This window comes from Apis cerana, linkage group LG1 (genome assembly GCF_029169275.1).
Source record: "Apis cerana isolate GH-2021 linkage group LG1, AcerK_1.0, whole genome shotgun sequence".
NCBI classification, from domain to species: domain Eukaryota; kingdom Metazoa; phylum Arthropoda; class Insecta; order Hymenoptera; family Apidae; genus Apis; species Apis cerana.
Window position 1 is genome coordinate 7,757,525 of NC_083852.1, and position 24,823 is coordinate 7,782,347.

At 33.6% G+C, this 24,823-nt stretch overlaps 5 protein-coding genes across 33 annotated transcripts in view; 1 reads left to right on the forward strand and 4 right to left on the reverse strand.

Annotated features, from left to right (window-relative positions):
- Positions 1–24,823, forward strand: part of LOC107994781 (myocardin-like) — a 291,174-nt gene that overhangs the window by 93,424 nt on the left and 172,927 nt on the right. The window lies entirely within an intron of this gene.
- On the reverse strand, positions 1,811–5,124 carry LOC107994783 (glucose dehydrogenase [FAD, quinone]-like). The gene is made up of 3 exons (XM_017051837.3): positions 4,977–5,124; positions 4,377–4,742; positions 1,811–4,100 (listed from the first exon to the last, which is right to left on the reverse strand). The coding sequence occupies exons 2-3, from the start codon at positions 4,716–4,718 to the stop codon at positions 2,574–2,576; spliced, it is 1,869 nt and encodes a 622-aa protein (XP_016907326.2). The 5' UTR covers positions 4,719–4,742; positions 4,977–5,124; the 3' UTR covers positions 1,811–2,573.
- LOC107994782 (glucose dehydrogenase [FAD, quinone]-like) lies at positions 6,554–10,304 on the reverse strand. 2 transcript variants are annotated; one of them, XM_017051836.3, is made up of 3 exons: positions 9,271–10,304; positions 8,636–8,997; positions 6,554–8,197 (listed from the first exon to the last, which is right to left on the reverse strand). In XM_017051836.3, exons 2-3 carry the CDS (start codon positions 8,975–8,977, stop codon positions 6,671–6,673), a joined length of 1,869 nt encoding a protein of 622 aa, XP_016907325.1. In that variant the 5' UTR covers positions 8,978–8,997; positions 9,271–10,304; the 3' UTR covers positions 6,554–6,670. The 2 variants fall into 2 exon arrangements, with proteins under 2 accessions (XP_016907325.1, XP_061937805.1); XM_062081821.1 differs by having other exon boundaries at positions 9,134–9,330.
- Positions 10,675–14,354, reverse strand: LOC107993950 (glucose dehydrogenase [FAD, quinone]). Of its 3 annotated transcripts, XM_062081893.1 has the most exons (4): positions 14,331–14,354; positions 13,901–14,038; positions 13,060–13,412; positions 10,675–12,304 (listed from the first exon to the last, which is right to left on the reverse strand). In XM_062081893.1, exons 3-4 carry the CDS (start codon positions 13,393–13,395, stop codon positions 10,787–10,789), a joined length of 1,854 nt encoding a protein of 617 aa, XP_061937877.1. In that variant the 5' UTR covers positions 13,396–13,412; positions 13,901–14,038; positions 14,331–14,354; the 3' UTR covers positions 10,675–10,786. The 3 variants fall into 3 exon arrangements, with proteins under 3 accessions (XP_061937877.1, XP_016906126.2, XP_061937882.1); XM_017050637.3 differs by lacking the exon at positions 14,331–14,354 and having other exon boundaries at positions 13,901–14,057; XM_062081898.1 differs by lacking the exon at positions 14,331–14,354 and having other exon boundaries at positions 13,060–13,442; positions 13,901–14,033.
- LOC107994785 (glucose dehydrogenase [FAD, quinone]-like) overlaps positions 15,379–24,823 on the reverse strand; it is a 55,278-nt gene continuing 45,833 nt past the window's right edge. For 3 of the 5 annotated variants that reach the window (XM_062081788.1, XM_062081795.1, XM_028665342.2), the window contains 2 exons: positions 17,677–18,024; positions 15,379–17,319 (listed from right to left, as the gene is read on the reverse strand). In XM_062081788.1, coding sequence (XP_061937772.1) covers positions 15,793–17,319; positions 17,677–18,018 — 1,869 coding nt within the window. In that variant the 5' untranslated portion in view covers positions 18,019–18,024 and the 3' untranslated portion in view covers positions 15,379–15,792. Of the gene's footprint in view, positions 17,320–17,676; positions 18,025–19,605; positions 19,764–20,223; positions 20,505–24,823 lie in introns of those variants that run through there. The other 2 variants (XM_062081784.1, XM_062081775.1) reach the window with 2 other exon arrangements.

Below are 24,823 nucleotides of genomic sequence, written 5' to 3' on the forward strand. Positions count from 1 at the left end.
TTTATTATTTAAATGGAATTTCTCTCAATTCACCCTAAACACCCGATCCGTTTTACAAAAGTCGGCCAGGAATTCCCGAATTTGTATTATCGACTCGGTGATCGATCATTATAATGTCGTGATCACGAAGAAAATCGGGACGATACAAAATTTCCAAAATTTTATTATTAGATCGTTAGAATTTTTATATAACATATAAAATATGTTCAATTATTCAAAATAAACAAAAAATATATGTAACAATTAAATTAAGCTCCAATATACTTCATATCACGACAACAAATCATTGTATTCACTTAAAGTCAAATTTTCATTAAAAAAATAGTGCAAAAAGGAATTAAAAATTTTCAATCAAAATCCACTCAGAATGTAAAGAAAACCATACCATTGAAATCGCTTTTTGGATAATCCCGATATCTCAATCCGTTGCCGAAATATATGGACTCAAAGTTTCCATAGCGTTTAACGTAGGGTAAAAATTATGAATGGACTCGTAACCTAGTGACCTACATTTTTTCCTGGAAACGCGTACTACGTTTTTCTAGGAATCGCATCTGTCGCTTATCTGGAATTTGGGATAGGTTAGTGAGGCGAGGTGCGAGCGAGAGATCCGAATAACTGAAAAGGACGAAGATAGTAAACGATTAAAAATTACCTTTTCATATACACGACGATATCTCCGGAACCGAAAGTCGTATCGAGATAAATAAAAAAGCATTTTAAAGGGGAAAGATCCATGCTTCCAATGATCTTTGATTCGTTGACCGGAAGTAATTGTCTTCCGAGTTATAGCGTTTCAAAGTTTTTCTAATTTTAATAGGATTTAATCGGGTTTAGAATATACGATTAAAAATTACCTTTTCTTTAGAAGATGATATCTCGGGAACCGGAAGTCGTATCGGGATAAACGAAAAAGCGTTTTAAAGGATAAGATTCCATGCTTCTAACGATCTTTCATCCATTGACCAGGCATTATTATCTTCGGAGTTATAGCCGATCGAAGTTTTTCTAATTTTTCATAGCAAGAAGAAATAATAAAAACAAACTATTATCGATATTTGATTGTGACTTCGTTCCTTTTTTTTTAAATTCAAAATTCTGTTATTCAAAATAACTTTTCCCTTATTTAATTTCACAATACCGATGCACGTGCGAGAAACACATCGTTCGCATGATTGTTCTCAAGAAAATTCCTTAGTTTTTATATCATGCATCCTCTGAGGGAATTATAAAGAAGCATTAGTCGTCCAAAGTGCACACCATTTATAATTTTGTAGGAGAAAAGTGAGTCTCAGAGTCTCTACATTCCGTATGGGATGACCACGTATGGAAATACGTGGGAGGTATTTATTATTATTATATGCTAGGAAACGAATTGAGCGATGGAAAAAGGAAAAGACACGTGTAAGAGGAGATTCTCCCTTCTTTTTTTCTTTTCTTTTCGTAACGCGCGCTTTTTATAACTTTCTCGATTACAAATAGGGTAATTTGGAGTGCAAACAAGCATTCTTTCATGTTTCTCATCGTTCCATTATGATCGTTTAAGAGGCGAGGATAAGGCTGTGGATAGGGATGCTCGCGCTTCATTCCAATCCGTGTAATTTATGCGGGAATCTTCCACGCGATTGCTGAAAGGCGTTTTCTTCCAGATTGTTTTTCCGCCACGCCGCTTGGTAACTTTGTAAAAGTTGTTGGAAAGACAACGGTGTCTGATAAAGCGAAAAATATGACGAGGAATTCGTGATCGGTTGCTTTTTAAAGTAGTTTTCATTGGACCATCGAGATGTATATCTAAAATTTCATTTCTACGTTTCATCTTCATTATTTTAATTTATTTTGCTTTATTAAATTTATTTTAATATTGTGAGTGTTATAATTCTTGTGGAATAAGATTTTGTATAACAATATATATTGTTAAACAATTATCATATATAATAATCGTGTATTAGCATATACGTATTCGTAAAAAGAAAAGATTATTGTAATAATTCTGGATCGATGAGCAGAAAATTTTAAACATTAACATCGCATTTCGTGTTTTCGAAGCTTTTCGTGTAAAATTGTGGAATTTGTTATTTTATCGCATAATGTTATTTTTGAACCACTCCATTGAGCCACTCCGAGTTGTGCATATTAATAAACTACTATTCAGATACGATTGCTCAATGGATTCTGCGTACCAGATGTGGCCAGCTTTGAAGTACGAACTAGCAATCTATCATAACGGTGTCAAGTGATTCAACATCATTAATTTCGAATGGACAGTGGTCACTCTGATTAGTGCCATCATACTTGGCGGAATTTGCGTTAGTCGATATCGAAAAAGATATTGATTCGTCCTGTTATTCATTTGATCTTGGTATAAAAATTTTTCGAATTAAAATCTCTATTTTTTTTTTTGTATCCCATGTTATTGTAGCTGGCATCCAGACATTTTCAAAATAAAATTTTTATCTCTTGTATAGTCAGCTGTATTTCCAGACTTTACACTTTCCGTTTTGTTTTTATATAGAATTACGTAAAATTTACACAATTATGTAAATTTTATGTACGGTCTGCAATATCAATCTGTTTCATACGTTTATGCCCCAATCCTGTTTGATCAAATCCGCTCCCTTCTCGGCTATCATTACGACAGACGCATGGATGTTTCCACTCATGATATTCGGTATGACGGATGCGTCGATCACTCGTAAATTCTTCACGTTGTGCACGTTTAACCTGTGATCGACAACCGTTCTCGGATCACCGGCTGGTCCCATTTTGCACGTGCAACACGCGTGATAATTCGAGGCGGACACGTGTCTAATCACGCATTCGTAACGCTCCTCTGTATCGGGGGTTAAATGGCGACATTCGGGGACATCGTAAATGTTAAACTCCATCCCGTATTTCTTCAACGCTGTAGTGTTCAACAAACTCTTGAGAATCGGCAGAACTTTTGTCATCTTTTTCCAATCATCGGCCACGGTGTAATAATTCGAGTAGATCTTCACTGGATCAGCCGGATCGGCGTTCCTCAATTTGACCTCGCCCCGACTCTTTGGTTTCATTAACGAGCTGTAAATGGTGATCAAGTCCTTTCTCTTGATCTCGTCCAGCATTATCCGCGTGATCTCATCGTTCGTATTGTAGGAAGCCATCGCCATCTTCATCGACCCCGTGTCCAACCGTTGAATTTGAGAGAACAGTATCTGGATGTCCGGATACGGGGAATCAGGATCCTCCACGTTCACGTATCCGATCAGATCGTTGGCGAGGGTCGCCAGCGGGCCTTTTCTCGCCTCCAAATACTCGTAAGCGGAGTTCAATTGATCCTTCTCAGTGGGGGCGGACGTAACCGACTCGTTCACGAACGAGTAATACATGCCAAACCATATCACGTGATCTTGAAGATTCTTCCCAACGGGCAGATCGGCCAGAACGGGTATCCCGAATTCCTTCAGGTGTTCTTTCGGCCCTATTCCCGAGAGCATCAGTATCTGCGGGCTGGCGATACTTCCCGCCGACAGAATCACTTCCTTCGTCGCTCTCACCTCCACCGTTTCGTTGTTGCTCAAAGTGATTCGAACACCGACAGCGCGTTTACCCTCGAACAGAATCTTGTCCACTCTGCTCGACGTCATCACGTACAAGTTCTTCCTGTCTTTCACGGGGGTTAGATAAGTTTTCGAGCAACTTTGCCGTTTCCCTTGGTCGAGATTGCCCATCGTTCTTCCGAATCCCAGGTAATAATCACCGTTCACCGGATCGAGAATGTGATGGCCCGCTTCTCGAGCCGCTTCCAGAATGATGTCCTCGAAGTTTGTCACGGTGTAGTTGTAGTATCTGATCTTAAGGGGACCGTCCGTCCCGCAATACTTGTCACCGTGTTTGGCCGTGAATTCGGGCGAGCAGCTCGACGACTTTCTGAAGTGAGGTAGCACTTCCTCGTAGCTCCATCCGGGATTCCCCTCGTTCGCCCAATCGTCGAAGTCCTTTTGATTCCCTATGATGTATATCATCCCGTTGATGTCCGAACTTCCGCCAAGGGCTTTACCTTTCGACCATGCGCATCGTTTGTCTCTCATACCCAGGCAGGCACTCTCTTGCTGCTCGAGCTTTCACATGTAGAGAAATGATCAAGAATTAATCGAGAAATTTTTCGCTGTAAAGTACAACGTGTATAATGGAGAGATGTGCGTGATTTTTTTTATGTATCCACTTTGCAAAAATTATTGTAATTCGAATGAGTAGTCGATATACATTCGGAATAAAAGTATTCTATATTCGAACGTTCGCGTTATTCGCGTTGCATTCGAATACAATCTCTCTAGAGGGTGAGAGAGTAATTAAAGATGAATGATAGATCGTTAAAATTATTCGATTCCACTTACCGCATAGCGATAATCTTGCGATCCGTTTAGGATACTGAAGAAGAGACCAGGTGGTACGGTTTCAGGTAAAGGATTTTCTCCTCTTTCGATTAGCAGAACGTTCCAATCCTCCACTTCCGTTAGCCTGCGTGCCAAAACGGATCCCGCGCTCCCAGCACCAACGATCACAAAATCGAACTCCATTTTCGAATTTAAAATCTCTTCTTTGCGATCCCTAGGATATTCGCTCGTATCGCTTAATTCGCAACGGGATGCGATTAACGTTTGTATCAGCATAGCGAAAATGGAAGTTGGCGACGATTGCAACGCCGACGAGCAAGTCCCCCTCATACACGATTCCATGTTTGTTCAAGGAAAATTAATAATCTGAAAATGAAAAGTAAATTTAAATGAAAAATTGTTCTATCATTTATGTTATTGACCGTCAATTTAATTTAATTTTAAATTTTTATATGTCTTTTTGAATGTTATTATTACAGATAAATTAATATTTTATTGGGAAAAATATTCTATGTTTATGTCTAATTTAAACAAGATTGAAATTTTAATAAGATTTAAATGAGACTATTTTTATAAGAAATTAATATTAAGAGAATTTACCTTATTTAACTTATCAGTATGTAATATTTGTCGTAAATTTTTTTGTTCGAAATTTATGAAATGATCCTTATGTACACTTCTTTCTTCAAACTGCAAACGACATTTAATCGTGTATGATACGACAAAGCTATATATATATATATGTATGTATATGTACTTAAGCTTCTCCCTCTTTTTATATTAAAGTTATATGATGTAATGGAATTATCTTCTTGATTTCACATATATAAATAAAAGAGATCGAAACGTCTCCGGATAGGCCAATTTTGTTTTGTTTTTATATTAATAAATGTTAATAATTATCCAATGAATAACTGCTAATGATTAAATATTTAATTCTTTTTTCTGAAGATTGAAAATTTATTTTTAAAGAAAAAATCAATAAATTCTTTAAATATTTTTAAATCAACATTTATCGAATTTCAAATCAAATATTTTTCCAATCTAAAAAAATATTTAAATATCTCTTCGAAATATTTTCTTTAAATGTTTATTCATGATTTGTAAAATGTAAAACCTATGCTAAACAGATATCGCAAAATTAGATATCAATTAAAGTATGAATAGGTATCAATTATGCTAATATGTATTTAAAAATATTTTGTGTTTATGTTTTCTTTTTGAAAAAATAAAATATTTATATATATTTAAAAATGATGTGACTTTCATAGAATATTGCTATGATATTTACTTTACTGCTATGATATATATACAACTATAATCAATTATATATATTATATATATATATATTAATAATTAATTTAATTGATATTATATTATATCAAAATATATAAATATTTTAGCGACAGTCTAATTGTGTAAAATGTATAATTTTATTTAAAATTTGATCTATTATTCATCGATAAAAAAGGATATGTTAAAAGTATACTAAATAAACATAAATTAAATGTGATAATTTATCAGAAAAATACGTTAATTTAATGTAATTTGTTTTAAAAGATACATAAATATATATTATTTTATTCAAATATATTTTTAAATAATATTTAAAAAAAATATTTCTATTCAAAGGAGATACATTAGTTCTTCCTTAGTAGAAGTTATAGAAAGTTTATAATATTTTCGAAAGAAAGTCTGTGAGAATTTTACTGTATGTTATTATAGCTGGTATTGAGACGTTTTCAAAACATACTTTTCGTACAAATTATTTATATAGATATTTTAATTTTTTTTATTTTAATTCCCATCTCATCTGTATTTGTATTTTACGCTTTTAGATTTTTCAATATTTTCACGAAAATGTTTAATGAATAATATTTTTTCGAGTGAAAAAAAAAAGATAATAATAATGTACCAATCAATTTGAATTATATAAATGATTAACAATCTATACTCTTCAATATCGATACATAACTTTTATTTAAAATATCTTTTCATCTTATCTGTATAATTCCAAAGACTGACCATCATTTATAACTTATACATGTATACGTAAGAAAATCATACAATATACACATGTATGCATGTATGTGCATAATATATATATATATTATAGATGATTGAATAATATATTTATTGGAAAAACAAAAATGGTGTAAGAGAGAAAGATCGATCGATTTTCATATTATAATTTATTTAATTGAAGATATTAAACGTCCACAATAATTTCTTCATTAGTTATACGATATTATTATCAATTTTCTACGCTATATACATCCTATATAATAGAATCTTTATATTCGTATACCCCAATCCTGTTTAATCAAATCCGCTCCTTTCTCAGCGATCATCATGGTAGGCGCATGTATATTTGCGCTGGTGATGTTCGGCATGACCGACGAATCGATAACACGTAAATTCGTCACGCCATGAACCCTCAATCTGGCGTCCACGACCGTTCTGGAATCGTTGGCTGGGCCCATTCTGTTCGTGCAACACGCGTGATAATTCGTGCCAGTGGCGTGCCTAATGTTGCATTCGTAATATTCCTCGGTGTCGGCGGTTATGTTGCGACATTGGGGAATATCGAAGGTGTGGAACTTGGCTTTATACTTCTGCAAGATCGTCGTGTTCAATAAACTCTTCAGCGTTGGCACAGCTTTCATCAATCTCTTCCAATCGTCCTGCACGGTGTAATAATTCGAGTAAATCTTTACCCGCTCGGCTGGATCGGCGCTACGCAATTCGATCACCCCTCGACTCAACGGTCTCATTAACGAGGCGTAAGCGGTGATCAAGCCATTCTTCATGATCTCGTCTGTCATTATTTGTAAAATCTTATCGTTCACGTCGTAAGAATGCAACAGGCTCTTTAACCCGTTCTTATCGTAGCGTTGGATTTGAGAGAACAATAATTGCACTTCGGGATATATGGATTCAGGATCGATAGGATTGATGAACGCGACGAGGTCGTTGGCGAGGGTCCTTAACGGGCCTCTGTCGAATTCCAAATACTCGTAAGCGGAGTTCAATTGATCCTGCTCAGTGGGGGCGGACGTCACCGACTCGTTCACGATAGAGTAATACAGGCCGAACCATATCACGTGATCTTGAAGATTCTTCCCAACGGGCAGATCGACCAGAACGGGTATCCCCAATTCCTTCAGGTGTTCTTTCGGCCCGATGCCCGAGAGCATCAGCAGCTGCGGGCTGACCATAGTTCCGGTCGAGAGGATCACTTCCTTCGTCGCTCTCACCTCCACCGATTTGTTGTTGCTCAAAGTGATTCGAACACCGACAGCGCGTTTACCCTCGAACAGAATCTTGTCCGCTCTGCTCGACGTTATTACGTACAAGTTCTTCCTGTCTCTGACGGGACTCAGGAAAGCTTTCGAGCAACTTTGCCGTCTCCCTTCGTCGAGGGTGCCCAACACTCTTCCGAATCCCAGGTAGCGATCGCCGTTCACAGCTTTGAGAATGGGATGGCCCGCTTCTCGAGCCGCCTCCAGAATTACATCCTCGAAGTCTGTCACGGTGTAATTGTAGTATCTGACTCTGAGGGGACCGTTCGTCCCGCAATACTTGTCGCCGTGTTCGGCTATGTATTCGGGCGAGCAGCTTAAGGACTTTCTAAAGTATGGGAGTACTTCGTCGAAGTTCCATCCAGGATTTCCTTGACTCGCCCAACCGTCGAAGTCCCTTCGATTCCCGAAGATGTGTATCATCCCGTTGATCACCGAGCTTCCCCCAAGTGCTTTGCCCCTCGACCATTTACATCGTTTGTCTTTGATGCTCAGACAGATGCCTTCTTGTGGCTCGATCTTTTAATTAAAAGTAATACGAAAGAAAGTTTTTTTTTAATATAAATGGTATATAATGGAATAATTCGTAACTCGTAATTTCATTCATGAAACATTTTATATCGCGTTAGAGAAGAGTGAAAAACAAATATAATTTGTGTGGGAATAAATGATTTTAATTTGAAATTCGGGAATTTTAATTTAATTTTCTATTCATGATTTTTCAGAAATAAAAAATAAAAAATGAAAAATTTTCTCACAGTCTAATGTATTTTTTTATTGTAAGAAGCTTTTTAATAAGCGTTAACAATTACGAAATTTAATCGATATCCAATATCAAATAATATTTCTTTCTTTAATTTTTCATTTTTCACTTAAAAACACTAAGAATTTATAATTTCCTCTGAATAGATGTGAATGAATATTTTTTCCAAATAATCAACGAAAAATTCTACATACCGCGTAATAGTAATCTTGCGGTCCACCTAAATTATTGTTGAAAAGGCCAGGTGGCACGGTTTCAGGTAAGGGATCCACTCCTCTTTCGATTAACAAAACGTTCCAATCCTGCACTTCCGTTAATCTGCGAGCCAAAATAGATCCCGCGCTTCCACCACCAACGATCACAAAATCGAATTCCATTCCCGAATATAAAATTTCTTCTTCGTTACTTGAGGGATATTTATTCGTATTGCTTAATCCGCAACGGGATGCGATTAACGTTTGTATCAGCATAGTGAAAACGGAAGCTGGCGACGATTGCAACGCCGAGGAGCAAGTTCCCCTCGCACACGATTCCATGTTTTCGTGTATTTATTCAACTAGAATTAATTTAGAGTAAGACAAATTTGAATGGAATATTGTTTATGAAAATTTTTAAATCTAAATAATTTTATATATAAGAAAATGTCTAGCATACGGTATTCTGTTTGAAAATAACTTTTGAATTTAATTTACTTTTTTAATTTAAAATTTTATATGTTCTTTTGTTATTATTATGGCAATAATATTTTTGGCAACAAATTGCAAATGTTTATATTAGTTTAAAATATTATGAATAAAATAAGACTTTCAAGATTAATTATATTAATCACCTAGTAATAAACTTTAAACAAATGATTCCTGTACTATTTTCTTCAATATTCAAATAACGTTTGACGAATATAACGTGACAAAACGTCATATATATATATTTCTCCCTCTTTTTGTTTTTTACGTGAAATATAAATTATCTCTTAGACAGATAAGTAAGTATATCGTCTCCTTCCCCAAATGTAAATGTTTAAGAATTAGAAGAAACTTTGTTTTTTTTATACTTATACTTCATTTCAATGATAAAAACATTTCACAATATTTTATAGTCAAATTGGATTTTGAAGCAAATATTGCCATCTCAGATTACAATTGCATTATTATATTGTACGTTTAAAATACAAAGTTATATAAACAAAGTTATTGAATTGCCTCTGGCATAAGAAAAAAAGGCGATAAAGAGATTCTTCGAAGGAATATTTTGACTTTGAGGGATTATAGTACTTATCGAGAGGAGTGAATAGATCAATATTCCACTAAAAATAAATAATATAATCAATCAAATTTTCATTCTTAACGTTCTTAACGTACAGTATATTCATTGCATAATAGTAATAATAATAATTTCTAACGAAATAAATAAGCAATTGTTTCTTTTTTTCAATGGAAATTTCTGATAGATTTATAAATAATATTGTTGAAGGTCTCTATCTTTTAAAATAAAATAAAAATTTTAAAGAAAACGTTAATAAATTATTTAAATTTTTTTTAAAGGAATCTTTAAAATTAAAGTTTAAAGTTTAAAGACTTACATTTTTTAAGGTACTAAGAAAAATTTTAATTACATAAAATAAGATACGATAAATCTTATCGAAATTAATATCGAAAATTTCTTGGAAATGATTATATATAAAGAGTTGTCCTTGAATTAATGCACAATTATTTCTTTATCAAAATCATTATACTAATGAATATTTTAAATAGAATAATTGTTGTTTTTCTTCTTTTTACATAAGAAAATGAAAAATATTTAAAGACTTTCGTTTTTTTAAAATAAAATTACTTTAATTTTCTCATTTACATAATAGATTGTCATAAGTTGATAATTCATAAAATTTTATAAATTTTACAAATATGCTTCTCAAATGAAAATTGATTGAGAATTTCTATTAAGATTATTATGTATTATAACGTATTATAATAATGATAATTGAGTTTTTTCGATATCGATGTCGAATTTTGTTTTATCCTTTTAATTCAAATCGACATCTCCATACTAATTGTTTTAATTAATTCTAGTAGAAACTAGAAAAACGATCGCCCCTGTTCGAACGCTTGTGAAATGAGAATTTTTTGCAAAAAGTTGCAAGAACAAGCTTTGGGATGTGGACTAAAGTATTATACTACAAAATCCAAGTGCAATTAAAAACTGCCAATCTCGATTCATAAAAATAATTCAATAAATATACATTGTTACATAGGTTTTATTATATATATGTATATACATATATAATAAAACAATAATAGAATCATTTATTTACTTATTATTTATCTCTATGACATCTCAATTTCTCATCTTTATATCATTATACCCCAATCCTCTTTAATTAAATCCGCTCCCTTCTCTCCGATCATTATAGTCGGCGCATTAGTATTCCCGCTCGTCACTTCCGGCATGATCGACGCATCGATCACTCGCAAATTTTTGACACCGTGCACTTTCAATCTCGAATCCACAACGCTGGAATCGTTAGCCGGTCCCATCCTGGCCGTTCCACACGGATGAAACAACGTGGTAGACAAGTGTTTGAGGCTACATTCCCAATATTCATCGGTATCTGGCTTCGTGTGTCGACATCCGGGAATGTCAGGATAATATAACGTCATGTTGTACTTCTTCATAGCCTCGGTGTTTAAGAAATTTTTAACGACATTCACGGATTTCAACAACGTTTTGAAATCTTCCTTCTTGACGAAGTAATTCGGATAAATCTTGACAGGATCGGCCGGATTAGTGTTACGCAACTCGAGAAAACCTCGGCTCAAAGGTTTCAATAATACAGATATACCAAAAATTATGTTCATTTTCTTGCTATCCTCTTGTATCTTTTCTATCAGTTCATCGTCCACATTGAACGAACGTAGGAAACTTGTTAACTGGTTCGAAAATTGTATTGGCATGAAGATAAATTGGACATTCGGATACTTCGAATCAGGATCGTCCACGTTCACGAAACCGGTGAATTCGATTGGAAGGGTGTGTAAAGGACCAATATTTTGTTTCAAATACTCGTAAATAGCGTCCATCTCATTATTCTCGTCGTTGGAAAGAGGCGTCGATTCGTTCGCATAGCTTAAGTAAAACGTTAACCACGTCACGTGATCTTGAAGATTCATCCCGACAGGCAGATCGACGAGAGTGGGTATTCCCATTTCTTTCAAATGCTTTTTCGGCCCGATTCCCGAGAGCATCAGTATCTGAGGACTGGCTATACTTCCCGCCGACAGAATCACTTCCTTCGTCGCTCTCACTTCCACCGATTCGTTGTTGTTCAAAGTGATTCGTACACCGACCGCACGTTTGCCCTCGAACAGAATCTTGTCCACTCTGCTCGACGTCATTACGTACAGATTCTGTCTGTCTTTGACCGGGGAGAGAAAAGCTGTTGCACAACTTTGCCGTTGCCCATTGTCGAGGGTACCCATCGCTCTTCCAAATCCGATAAAGCGATCGCCGTTCAATGGTTCGAGAATATCGTATCCCGCCTCGTGCGCAGCATCCATCATTATGTTTATCGCGTCTGATACAGTGTAATTGTAATTTCTGATTCTTAAAGGACCGTCTGTTCCGCAATAATCGGTACCATATTTGGCTATGAATTCGGGTGCACAGCTCAACGACTTTCTAAAGTATGGGAGTACTTGTTCGTAATTCCATCCGGGGTTTCCTAAATTTTCCCAAGTGTCGAAGTCTCTTTTGTTACCAAAGATGTAGAACATGGCGTTGATAACGGAACTTCCACCGAGGGCTTTACCTTTCGACCATCTGCATCGTTTGCCGACTTGGCTCAAGCAGGCTTCTTTTTGATTCTCGACCTTTATAGAGAAATGATTAAAATTAGATAAAGAAAAAAGGAATGAAACGTTTTTCTTTCGTTTTATTATGTTAGTAATTAATGTTGTTAAAATTTATTCGTTCCAATTTTGAATCGTTGAAATTGTTGTGATAATACGATTATGTAAAGAAGATTTTTATTCTTTTTATATCCAAGATAAATACAAGAAAAAAAAATATTCTTGCAAAACATGCGATACGATATGACGATTCAAGTATAATGTTGTGTAACAAATATGAGTAAAAAAAAATGAATAATTAGAATTATTGCGAAAATAATTACGATATTTATTGATTTAATGATTTGCTTCGATGATATAATGGTATAAACTTTACGTTATAAATCATACGAAGAATAAAAAGAAGACAACGGAACAAATATCTTTTCGTTTCATAAAAAAATAATCTTATAAACAAATAATCTTGTAAGTAATTATACCAATATCAATAAAGAATGATAATTCTTATATGTATAAAAAAAAAGAAAAAAGAAAATACTAACGTTCCAATACAAAGTATATATCAAATACGATCTTCTTACGTGCAATTTTTGCACATTTTTTCCTATATGATTATTTCATATCATTCATTCATAATTTATGAATTATTACTGAAAAATAATTATTGAAATAAAATTCCTATCGATTTTTTGAAGAACAGGAAAACATACATACGATTATCTCTCTCTCTCTCTCTCATCTTAAATAAATATTAAAATTAGCTTATTTATTTTCACCTTGTAAGCATAATCCTGTGACGAACCCAAGTTATTGGGGAAAAAACCAGGAATCACTGTTTCGGGTAAAGGATATTCTCCTCTTTCGACTAGCAAAACTTTCCAATCCTCCACTTCCGTTAATCTGCGTGCCAAAACGGATCCCGCACTTCCACTACCAACGATCACAAAATCGAATTCCATTTTTGTATTTAAAATCTCTTGTCTGCGATTACTGGGATATATATTCGGATTACTTAATCCATAATAGGATGCCTCCAACGTTTGTAGCAATAAAGTAAAGATGCAAGTTGGCGACGATTGGAGCGGACAACTTCTGGCCATGCACGATTCCATGTTTCCGTGTTTTTTTTCTTGATTTATTCACCGGAAATTAATAATTTCTTTATAATAATACATTTCTTCATGAAATATAAAATATATTAATCGATGATATTTAGATGTTAATTCTTATTTTTTATTTTTTTCTTTCGAATATTTTATAAATTAAAATCGAGTTTTATGGATTGAGCGATAAAAATATAACGCAATTCAAATGATTCTTCTTGAATCATAATTTTAGAAATTATTTATTATGTGGATCGATTGTTGAATTTTCAAATGATATAACCTATTATATGTATTTATACGCATATTTCATATTAATTTTGTAAAAATAATTATAAGCGATAGTAATGAGAATGTAAAAATTATATCATTTAAAAAGAATTAGAAAATTATATTAAAAATTCCGAATATATGCATATCTTTATATTTTCGTTCTAAATATGATTATGAAGATAAATACTAAGAATATTTTAAATAAAATTAATTTAAAAAAGAAAAAATTGTTAATATTTACCTATTCGTTCATCTGCGTTCTTTATAACTTCTTGTATTAACTTTTCTCTTCACAAGATAAATCTTAATTGAGCAACTATTTATTACATTCATATCACTAATCCCCTCTCTTTTCTAAAATTTTCCTTAAGAACTAAATCTACAAATAAAACAAATTTTTCTCTTCTTGAAGTAAGCGAGATATAAAATAAATTAATACGCGATACGAAATGATTAATATAATCTAAGAATTTTAATTTTGTTCACATAAAATAAGTTTTTTTTAAAAGATTGAGATAAACGAAACATGAAATAAATTAGAAATAACGCGAAATTAAATAATATAACGAGATTTCAATTTATATTTTTAAATTTTCAGATTATAAAATATTTTTTTTTTTCGAGCAAAAATAATATTTTTACTTGATTTACTACTTTACTATAATTATTACCGTTACTTCGAAATACTCTCATTCGACTCGAGAAGATCAAGCCGAATGTGAGCAATAATAAGCAAGCATGGCTAATCTCAAATTGCTTATATCAAAACAGTTTTTTTCCATTTTTGCGTACTTTATATTTGCTTGAAATATACACATTCTTTCAATTTTATTATACGATCAGAAAACATCAAAATATAATTGACCATAAAAATTTCAAATAATTTTATTTATTTAATTTAATTTTATTAATTTTAATAACAATTTCTCAATAATGAATGAATTTTTAAGAGAATATTAATTTAATACTCTCAATACTAAATAAATAAATAAATGATATCTAATTTCTTATTTGAAAGAAAAAATTTTATCTTTTTTGTTTACATATATAAATAAAATTTAACGCATTTTTTAAAAATGCGTAAAAAGAGAAAAAGAAAAAACTTAAAAATAGAAAAGGATAGATTTATAATTAAAAATAATTTAATTTCTTTATGCAGAAGAATATGCGACGTAACATTATCATTAATTAAATTAGAGTAAACAAATTAGATAAAGAAATATTTACAATATGATACTTAATTTTGACCTCATGACATACTTTTGTATAATCTAATAGAGAGAGATATAATGACGTTACGTATTCTTCTTATGAGAAAAGAAGAACTGATTCACTTTAAGTGGTAGAAAGGATATTTCCGCCTGGCAACCCTTCTTTTTGTTTATAAACAATGGAATATTGAAAATATGTTAAAAAGAAAGTTTTATTAATTGAAGTAATTATGCTAATAAATATTTAAGGTAGAAATATTTTTTTTTTTTTTCGATTGTTTAACAGATGATTTAATTGAAGAATTTCCTTGGTATTGATATTATCTAAAATTTCCTTTGATCATATCGAATAAAAAAAAGATATAATATTCTTAAAAAAAATTTAAAATCAAATATCGATGTAAACATTTACTATAGAATAAGGTTAGTATAATTTTTATTATTTTGAAGGAATACTATATCCTACTATATTCGAAATGTTTCAAAATAAGTTAAATAAAACGCAATCTTTATATTTGTTTATTTATTTATTAATTTATAATATTAATATTTATTCATTTAAAATATTAATTCTTATTGCTCATATATCGTCGTCAATATTTTTTCCAGGTTTGAATTCATTTTGAAAAAACTTCCATAATCTATCATCCAGATAGATTCGAGTCGAATCTCGAAGCGATTATTTTAATCATAGAAATTAGAAGAAATTGACTGAAAAATTGATCGAAATGATGATAAAATGCTCCTAAAATATGATTTGAATTTTTCGATTAAAATTAAAAGTTGCTAAAACACTAGTATGAACAATATTATAGAATATTCTCGTGATAATTATACGAAAGTGATTATATAAAAACAACATGTATATATACTGATTATTATATACTGATTACATATAATATTTCGAAACCATGTCAGTTTCTCATATCTGTATCTTTACGCCCCAATCTTGTTTAACTATATCCGCTCCCTTCTCTGCGATCATCATAGTCGGCGCATTAGTATTCCCGCTCGTCACTTCCGGCATGATCGACGCATCGATCACTCGCAAATTTTCGACACCGTGTACTTTCAATCTCGAATCCACAACGGTGCTGGAATCGTTAGCCGGTCCCATCCTGGCCGTTCCACACGGATGAAACAACGTGCTAGACAAGTGTTTGAGGCTACATTCCCAATATTCATCGGTGTCTGGCTTCGTGTGTCGACATCCGGGAATGTTAGGATAATATAATGTCATGTTGTACTTCTTCATAGTCTCGGTGTTTAAGAAATCCTTAGCGATATTCACGGATTTCAACAACGTTTTGAAATCTTCCTTCTCGACGAAGTAATTCGCATAGATCTTAATAGGATCGGCCGGATCAGTGTTACGCAACTCGAGGAAACCTCGGCTCAAAGGTCTTATCAATATAGGACAAATAGAGATCAAGTTCGTTTCCATTATATCCTTTTGTATTTCTTGAATAAAATCATCGTTCATATTGTATCCTTGCAATAAATATAATAAATCGTTGCTGTAACGTTGATACGGTACGAACATGAATTGAACATTCGGATATTTCGAATGAGGATCGTCCACGTTCACGAAGCCGTTGAGATCGAGTGGAAGGACGCGTAATGGGCCAGAATTGAATTCCAAATATTCATAAACATCGTTTAACTGATTCTTCGCGTCAGGAAGTGTCACCGATTCATTCATATAGGAGAAGAATAATCCTAACCATATCGCGTGATCTTGAAGATTCATCCCGACAGGCAGATCGACGAGAGTGGGTATTCCCATTTCTTTCAAATGCTTTTTCGGCCCGATTCCCGAGAGCATCAGTATCTGAGGACTGGCTATACTTCCCGCAGACAGAATCACTTCCTTCGTCGCTCTCACCTCCACCGATTCGTTGTTGCTCAAAGTGATTCGTACACCGACCGCACGTTCGCCCTCGAACAGAATCTTGTCCGCTCTGCTCGACGTCATTACGTACAGATTCTGTCTGTCTTTGACCGGGGAGAGGAAAGCTTTCGCACAATTTAGCCGTTGCCCATTGTCGAGGGTACCCATCGCTTTTCCAAATCCGATAAAGCGATCACCGTTCAATGGTTCGAGAATATCGTATCCCGCCTCGTGCGCGGCTTTCAAGATTATGTTCTCTTCACTTGTTGCAGTGTAATTGTAACTTCTGATTCTCATAGGACCGTCTGTTCCGCAATAATCGGTACCATATTTGGCTATGAATTCGGGTGCACAGCTCAACGACTTTCTAAAGTATGGGAGTACTTGTTCGTAATTCCATCCGGGGTTTCCTAAATTTTCCCAAGTGTCGTAGTCTCTTTTGTTGCCAAAGATGTGCAACATGGCGTTGATAACGGAACTTCCACCGAGGGCTTTACCTTTCGACCATCTGCATCGTTTGTCGATTTGGCTCAAGCAGGCTTCTTCTTGATATTCGATCTTTATAGAAATGATTAAAATTAGATAAAGAAAAAAAAAATAAAAAGAAAACGTTTGTATTTTGAGAAATTAATAATTGATAATTGATTCACTTCGATTTTGTCGATTTTGTATTTTAGAAGTCTATATTATAATAGACTTCTAAAATAATTATTTAAAATGATTAGATTACATGACTTATTCTGTACAAATATATTGTAATTTATATACTTCTCTCAAATAATTGAAATTAATTATTGAAATAAAATTCGTATCGTTTTTTTTTTCAAGAGCAAGAAAACACACGTATTCTTTTTCTCTCTTCTGTCTCTCTCTTCTATTATAAATAACTATTAAAATTAGTTTATTTATTTTTACCTTGTAAGCATAATCTTGTGACAAACCCAAGTTCATGGTGAAGAAAGCAGGGGATGCAGTTTCGGGTAAAGGGTACTCTCCTCTTTCGATTAACAGAACGTTCCAATCCTCCACTTCCGTTAATCTGCGAGCCAAAACAGATCCCGCGGTTCCACCACCGATGATCACAAAATCGAATTCCATGCTCGATCTTAAAACCTCATTTACGCGATCTCTGGGATATTCATCCGGGTTGTTCAGTTTACAACGAGCCGCTATTAACGTTTGTATCAAGAAAGTAAATGTCGAGGCTGGTGACGATTGCAACGCTGACGAACAAGTTCTGCTCATACACGATTCCATGTTTTCCTGTATATATTCAATAAAGAATATATTAGAATATATTAGATATATATTATGTATTATATATATTATATATATTATATAAGAATATATATTTAATTAATGTTTTTCTGTGTGAAAAAAATATTTAAAAATTATTTCGTTTCGTTTTTTTTTATTTATTCAAATAAAATTACTTTAACTTTCATCATTTAGATGGATAATGTAATCTTATTTAAAAAAAAAAAAAAATTCAAAATGCAAGGTCAATGTGTATTATTATTGAGATAATTATTGATTACAATAGGGACAATTATTGAGATAATATGTTAATATGTCATAAATATTTGTAGCAAGTATAATTAGTGATATGAAAAATATTTAGATATTATTTTATCGATAAAATAAAATGCATTTCAATGTAAAATAAAATTACAGTAGATTTACAAAAACAGATATTTTTCTAGTGTATATTATTATGCGATGAAATACTTGAAAAATAGAGCTAATTGATAATATAATGCACATTTAGATATGTTTATGATAATTTCAAGATATTTATAATTTATAGAAGCTAAATTTGACGCCTAATATAATGTCACAAATATAAAAGTTTGAAATTATTAATGAAAAAGTTAGCTTAACTTGAATAGAGTTGATTTTAAAAAAAAATGAAATATCGAATAATATTATCTCTTTTTAATTTTATATCTATAAAGTTATTTATAAATATATTTATTTCGTTTCATTTTCTTTTAATTATTATAAAACTAATCACTTGTGATGTGTGAAAATTTTTGTTATGTATTTTTATATCCTAATTAAAATTCATAAAGATTTTGTGATAAAGATTCTATACATTATCAAATATATTATTTCGATTCGGTATTCCTATGCGAATAACTTATATATTATGCTTTAAAATACAAATTATCTGTAAAAATATTTTTCACGTTATTGTGATTCAAGTTTATAAAATCTCAAATTATTTTTAATTTCGACCGAATATCATGTATACTTTTTTCCCCTCTGTTCAAACTATCAAAACCACTCGTACGATTTTGATTGAAATTCAATCAACGAACGAATCTATCGATATTTGAGAATCGAATTCAATTTTAAAAATTTCATAAGTTACTTCGAAGAAATCTTTTTTCTTATACTACTTCACGAGAAAAATTGATCAAATATTTTTGATTTGTGATGAGACAAAGACCTGAAATTTTTGGAAATTTAAAAAAGAATATCTTAAATTTATATCGAAATTATCTTATCCTGATTTATACTATACATAAAAATTTAAATGTTAATTGAATATTAAGTTAAAAAAATTTTAATAACTTGACAAATTGAATCAAATAAAGAAATAACGATATTTCGTTAGTACCTCATATCTATTTCCCAATATCTGATTTCTGCGTTTGAGAATAAAATTGAGAATAAAATAAATCGTTCTTATGTTTCACCATCACTATTATAAATCTTATTTGCAACTTTTTGCAAATGATTCCAACAAAATCGATTTCCTTTACCAATTGTTATAAGAAAAGAATTCATGGATATCTGTTTGATTTTGACGAATAAAAATAAATTCTGAATTACACTTACTTCGTATGTAATCGTTCTACAAAAAGATTCTAAATGTTCAATTTTGTGGAACAACTTGTAGAAACAGCTCGTAGAGACAGCAGAAATAAATTGGTCAAATTGTTGCAAGTACACTCAGGATAATAATGCGCAACGTGACACATACGGTTATATAAACGCTTTTAAAATTGATTTATTGATGAGCGTGTGCAAATATAGTGATGTACATATCGGTTAGATAAATTGAAGGATAACGAAAACTCGACCATTTCACTTTCAAATTATTAATAATTTTTTTAAAATTGCAGTGGAACAATTTTAAATTTCTCGAAAATTTAAAAGGATCGCGAAAGATTTCGTTCAATTTCTCACCATTCTACAAATTCATAGACGTATTTTTCACGATCCGCTTCCGAGGCGTTAAATTACGATCCACATTCGTGGCCTGGGCTTCGAACGAGCGATATAAATATAAATTAATTGAAAGTAAATGGGCCTACTATACAAATTCAGTGACAGAGTACACGAAATTTTCCTTCGCTTGGATGTACAGGGTGGTGTATAAAGAAAAAAATAATAAGTAATCATCGTTCCCTGTGGATTATTTTATTATTTAAAAAATATATATATATATTTTACCTCAAATCAGATCCTTTTTCAAGCTTCTCTTTATCGAATTGACGCGGAATCACGGCCTTATTTCTCTTGTACACTCTATACAATATTGCTACGAGATAAAAGTCACACGGATCTCGTTCACGACACGCGGATTTGCGTAATTTAAAAAGTCGTGCACGAGTTCTCTCGATATTGGGACGAGACAGGTGTGTTTCTGTGTTCTCACCGGAGAAACCGACTCGGTCCCCGATTAATTCCTCGCGGACGTAATCGGTGCGATTCACAGAATTTTATTATGCCCGGCGACTTTTGCTCCTCCTTATAAAAGCTTCCACTCGCGTGAAAACCTGCTCGACTGGAATTATCTGCGAGAGGAAGAGAGGAAAGAAAAAAGAACAAGAAGAGAGCTTATACTTATATTTCTATTTATCTAAGCTTTCCCACTTTCTCGTACGTATACATATCCCTGTGCATTTCCCAACATTTTCAACGTTTTCGATATTTCTCAAATTTCGCAGGAGAAAGACGAAAAGGGAAAAATTCGCCAGGTTTGTTACGTAATGTGAAAAAGGAAGAGCGAGCGAGAGAGAGAAGAGAGAAGAGATTGAAACCTTCATCCCGGCTAATTGCCCGAACGCCACCCAACGCGCAAGTGTCATTTATCGCGTCTCGGTTCACTCACGAGGAGGAGGGCTCGAGCGAGGAGAAGATTGAATCGGGGGCATAATCGCGACTCGATCGGGCCGCGAGCGTAAATCACGGCCGCCTCGTTTTCGGTGTACACGGCCGCTATCGTTCGGTGGGGGATGGTTGCACGGTTGATGTCCCTTAATTAATTCGATTTTACGACGCTAGTTCGTTCGTAATGCGTATCGTTATGCAAATGGGAAGCAAAGCGGACGATGATGCGCGCACGGCCGGTTTCCTCGCCACCGAGGGCCTACTCGTTCGAGGAGGAGGAGGAGGGGGACGTAGCCGGAGGGACTTTGCATTCCATGTAAATCGAAGGCAGCGAAAAACACATAAAATTACGTAATTGGTAATCATTACCTTGATGTTTATAAATGCAGGGGATTCGTGAAATTATACACGGACCGGTATATAAAGGTTCCGGGCGTAGCGGTTAAACTTGCCAATCACTTTAATTAGATGTCACGCGCACGTAAAAATCGCTCGCTCTCGTAATTACGGCCCTCTCCGCCGATTCTTATCGACGCGTGCATTTTTCATCGACTACTCGGGGCCAGAGCTATCTTCCTTCCTCTTTTCTCGCTTCCCTTCCCCCCTCGTTAATTTGTCACTAAATTCGTCCTTTTTCCCCTTTTTTCTTTTTCTTTCTTTCTTTTCTGTTTTTCTTTTTTTTTGATCGATACTCGATAATTCTTATCAATCTTATCGAAATCCTTATTAATACGATTTTGTACCGCTGCATGGAATTTTATTTCCCTCATTTTATTTATTCATTGACTGAATTAATAAACGTCGAGGAGAATCATTTTCGTTTCTTTTCTTTTCTTGTTTTTTTTTTTCGATGATTATATTTTTTCAAGTTATTTATTCGTTACGTTTATTCTGCTATTATTATACAATGCGTATCGATGTTTATGGCAAAGTGATTCGTAGCCATAAGACATAGAACGATGTGGAATTTTTTTAACTTATTTTTGATTATAATATATAGTATAATAATAACGGATAATAAAAATTTATTATAGAAGAGATAAAAAGAACTGCTCTATGAATAATTTATCCATTGTTATTATAATTTGAAAAATATCAAACGATATAAATACACACCTGTATAACAAACAGTTATTCGTATATGAATAACTTGCATGTTTAACTTGCATGCGTATTTATGTGTACTTAGTCATACAATTTATTTTTTGAAAAAAAAAAATATACAATAAACATAATATATAAACATAAAAGATAAATTTAATTTTCTTCTATTATCTTACTTTTATTCACGAGGACATATTCAAATAATTATATATATCAACTTTTTACAATTATACCGAATTATACAATCTTATTAAATTTCATTCAAGAAGACTACAATGCGACCAATTCTTCTACCAGTTACAACGTAGAATCCTATCATTAACGCACCCCTTGAGAGGATTGATCGCGAGGAAAATTTCATTTCACGACTTTCTTCATCGAGAAATGAATCGATCGGGAAACAAATTTTAAACATTCTAAATTAATCATCCTCCCTAATCGAAGCTCTCGAACTCGATCATGAGATCGGTCACATAGATTCTCATGGATAATACTCGTGTTTCCTCACCAAACAAACCATCACTCGAAAACCCCCTCAGGCCTCGAAGTGCAGGCAGATAAGAGGCCTGCGTAGAGAGCGGAAAAACGGGACCCGAGCTATTCGAATAAATAAAACACGAGCCTCGTGCATCAATTCGACGTTGGTCGAGGCGAATCCGTGAAACGCCGAGAACCTGAAAAACCAGAATGGCGGAGAGCCGGACGAATATTCCGGGCCCCATTAATTGAACGTTCCTCCGCTTCCTCTCCGTTCCTGGAACGGTTCGCTCGTTAATTTGCGCGAGATAAACACCTGGGGAGGGATCCACGTGGAAGCGTGTGCACAACGGTGGACACGTCCTGGAGGAAGAATGGGGTGCGTTAATGATAGGATTCTACGTTGCAACTGATAGAAGAATTGGTCGCATTGTAGTCTTCTTGGATCCCATTCATTTTCTTCCATCTTTTAATCGTTCTCGCGGAATCTTCTCGCTAGAAGATGTGGATGTTTTGCAACAGCCACATGTTATAAATGAAAATTTTATACTCGAAGCGTGATCGCCGTTAAGGATTAAAAATATAATGGATCTGAAATCATTCGCGATGACCGTTTAATCGAAACTTAACTTGTAACTTGTAATTGAGAGAAAATTATAGGTTTTTCTCTATTCCATTCCAACTCCAGTCCCCCATTCCTCGTATCGAATTCCTTAAAAAATGAAAAGCGAAAAGATACCCGATTTGAATATAAGGTTAAGGTAAAAGGCATGAAACGTAAACGAAAATCGAAAATTGTGGGCAAAAATTTAACTGACGTTTATCTGCCTTAAAAACGAATTTATATATTATACACGGGTATAAAAATTCCGATCGCGCAATATATTGACTGCAAGAATGAAAGTCACCGCACAGCATCGAACAGAGTGGAGGCTCTCCGGTTGCACGTGCATCGATTCTTGTTTACTTTGTAAACTCGTTGTGCATCGAGAAGCATCCCGTGTTTCGCGCTCCCGGCCGTATCGATCGCTCGATCCGTTCCGTGGAATCGATTGTTCGCGAGTTTTCTTGCCGATTACGAGGAAAGAGCGGAACAGCAGGAGGTATCCGAGGCACGGATGTGTTTTTCATCGCTTTCCAATTGGCTTGGCTAGTTCGAGGAAATTGGAAAACGTTGTTTGGAAACGTGGCAACAATTGGAAATGGGTCAGAGAATCGAATTCTTCTCCGTCGAGTAAAAAGGATAACGCCAACTTTATGATTTACAAGTAGAATATTTCACGAGTATATTCTTATTTTATCTATTTTATCTCGAATAGTGTTTATCAATCTTTTCTTGAAATCTTGTCTTATCTTGATGATTTTTTAAAGAATATAGTTCACCAAGGATTTAACGATATATATTTTTGATTATATCACAATTTTTTTTTTGTTTCATGTGAGATAAAAAAGATTCTGCGAGAATTTTCATATCTTATTTATTACTTAACAAATTACTTAACAAATACCGATATAAAAATATTCCTCTATCTTCCATTTATAAAGATCATTAAATAAATCTTCATGCTTCTTTCCTTCTTTTCTAAAGGAAACGATTTCGCCCAAGAGAGGCAAGATTAAAACAAATCGTATCGCAATCAATCGGTGTAATCGGCAATAGTCTTCGAATCGAGCGAAACAATACTTTTTATTATGATTCACATAGGATGGATAAATTTGTCGATTGGAAAAGTTGAACGGAAGAGAGATCCAAATGATCGCTCGTTCCTTCGATTATTTTCATTGCAACCGGCTGTTACATCATCTTTCGTTTCGATATCGGGAATTTTATCCTCGATCGAATCGATCCCAAACGATTACGAAGATTGGAAGAATTATCAAACTTTGCGGATGATAAAATCGTGATAAATTATAATCGAAGATTCGATTTAAGTCTTTTAGCCCAAAAATTCGTTGGGTTCGGAGATCATTTTGAAAGAAAATAAATCGAAACGATTTCGCGAAATTTTTGAATGAATCGTGGTCTCTTCTTATAAATAATAAATTAAACGTGATAATTTTATTGTTGCGAATAGACAGAACGTGCGCGAGATAAATATCGAGATAGAGTTCCGATAATATTTCGAGGAGATCTCGTAATCGACGAAAATCGACACGGTCATCATCACGGTCAGCGTGGGTGGCGGCCACTGGTCTCCAAATAAACGATACTCGCGCCTATGGCGAATCCTGGCGCAATTATTTTTTCAAACGATCCGCGAAAAGGAACATAGCCTGGCAAATGTTAAAACGTGTTACGCCCTATTACGTCATCCCCTTGTCTCTCGCGACCGATTGTTTTTCCAACGAGCCAGCCACT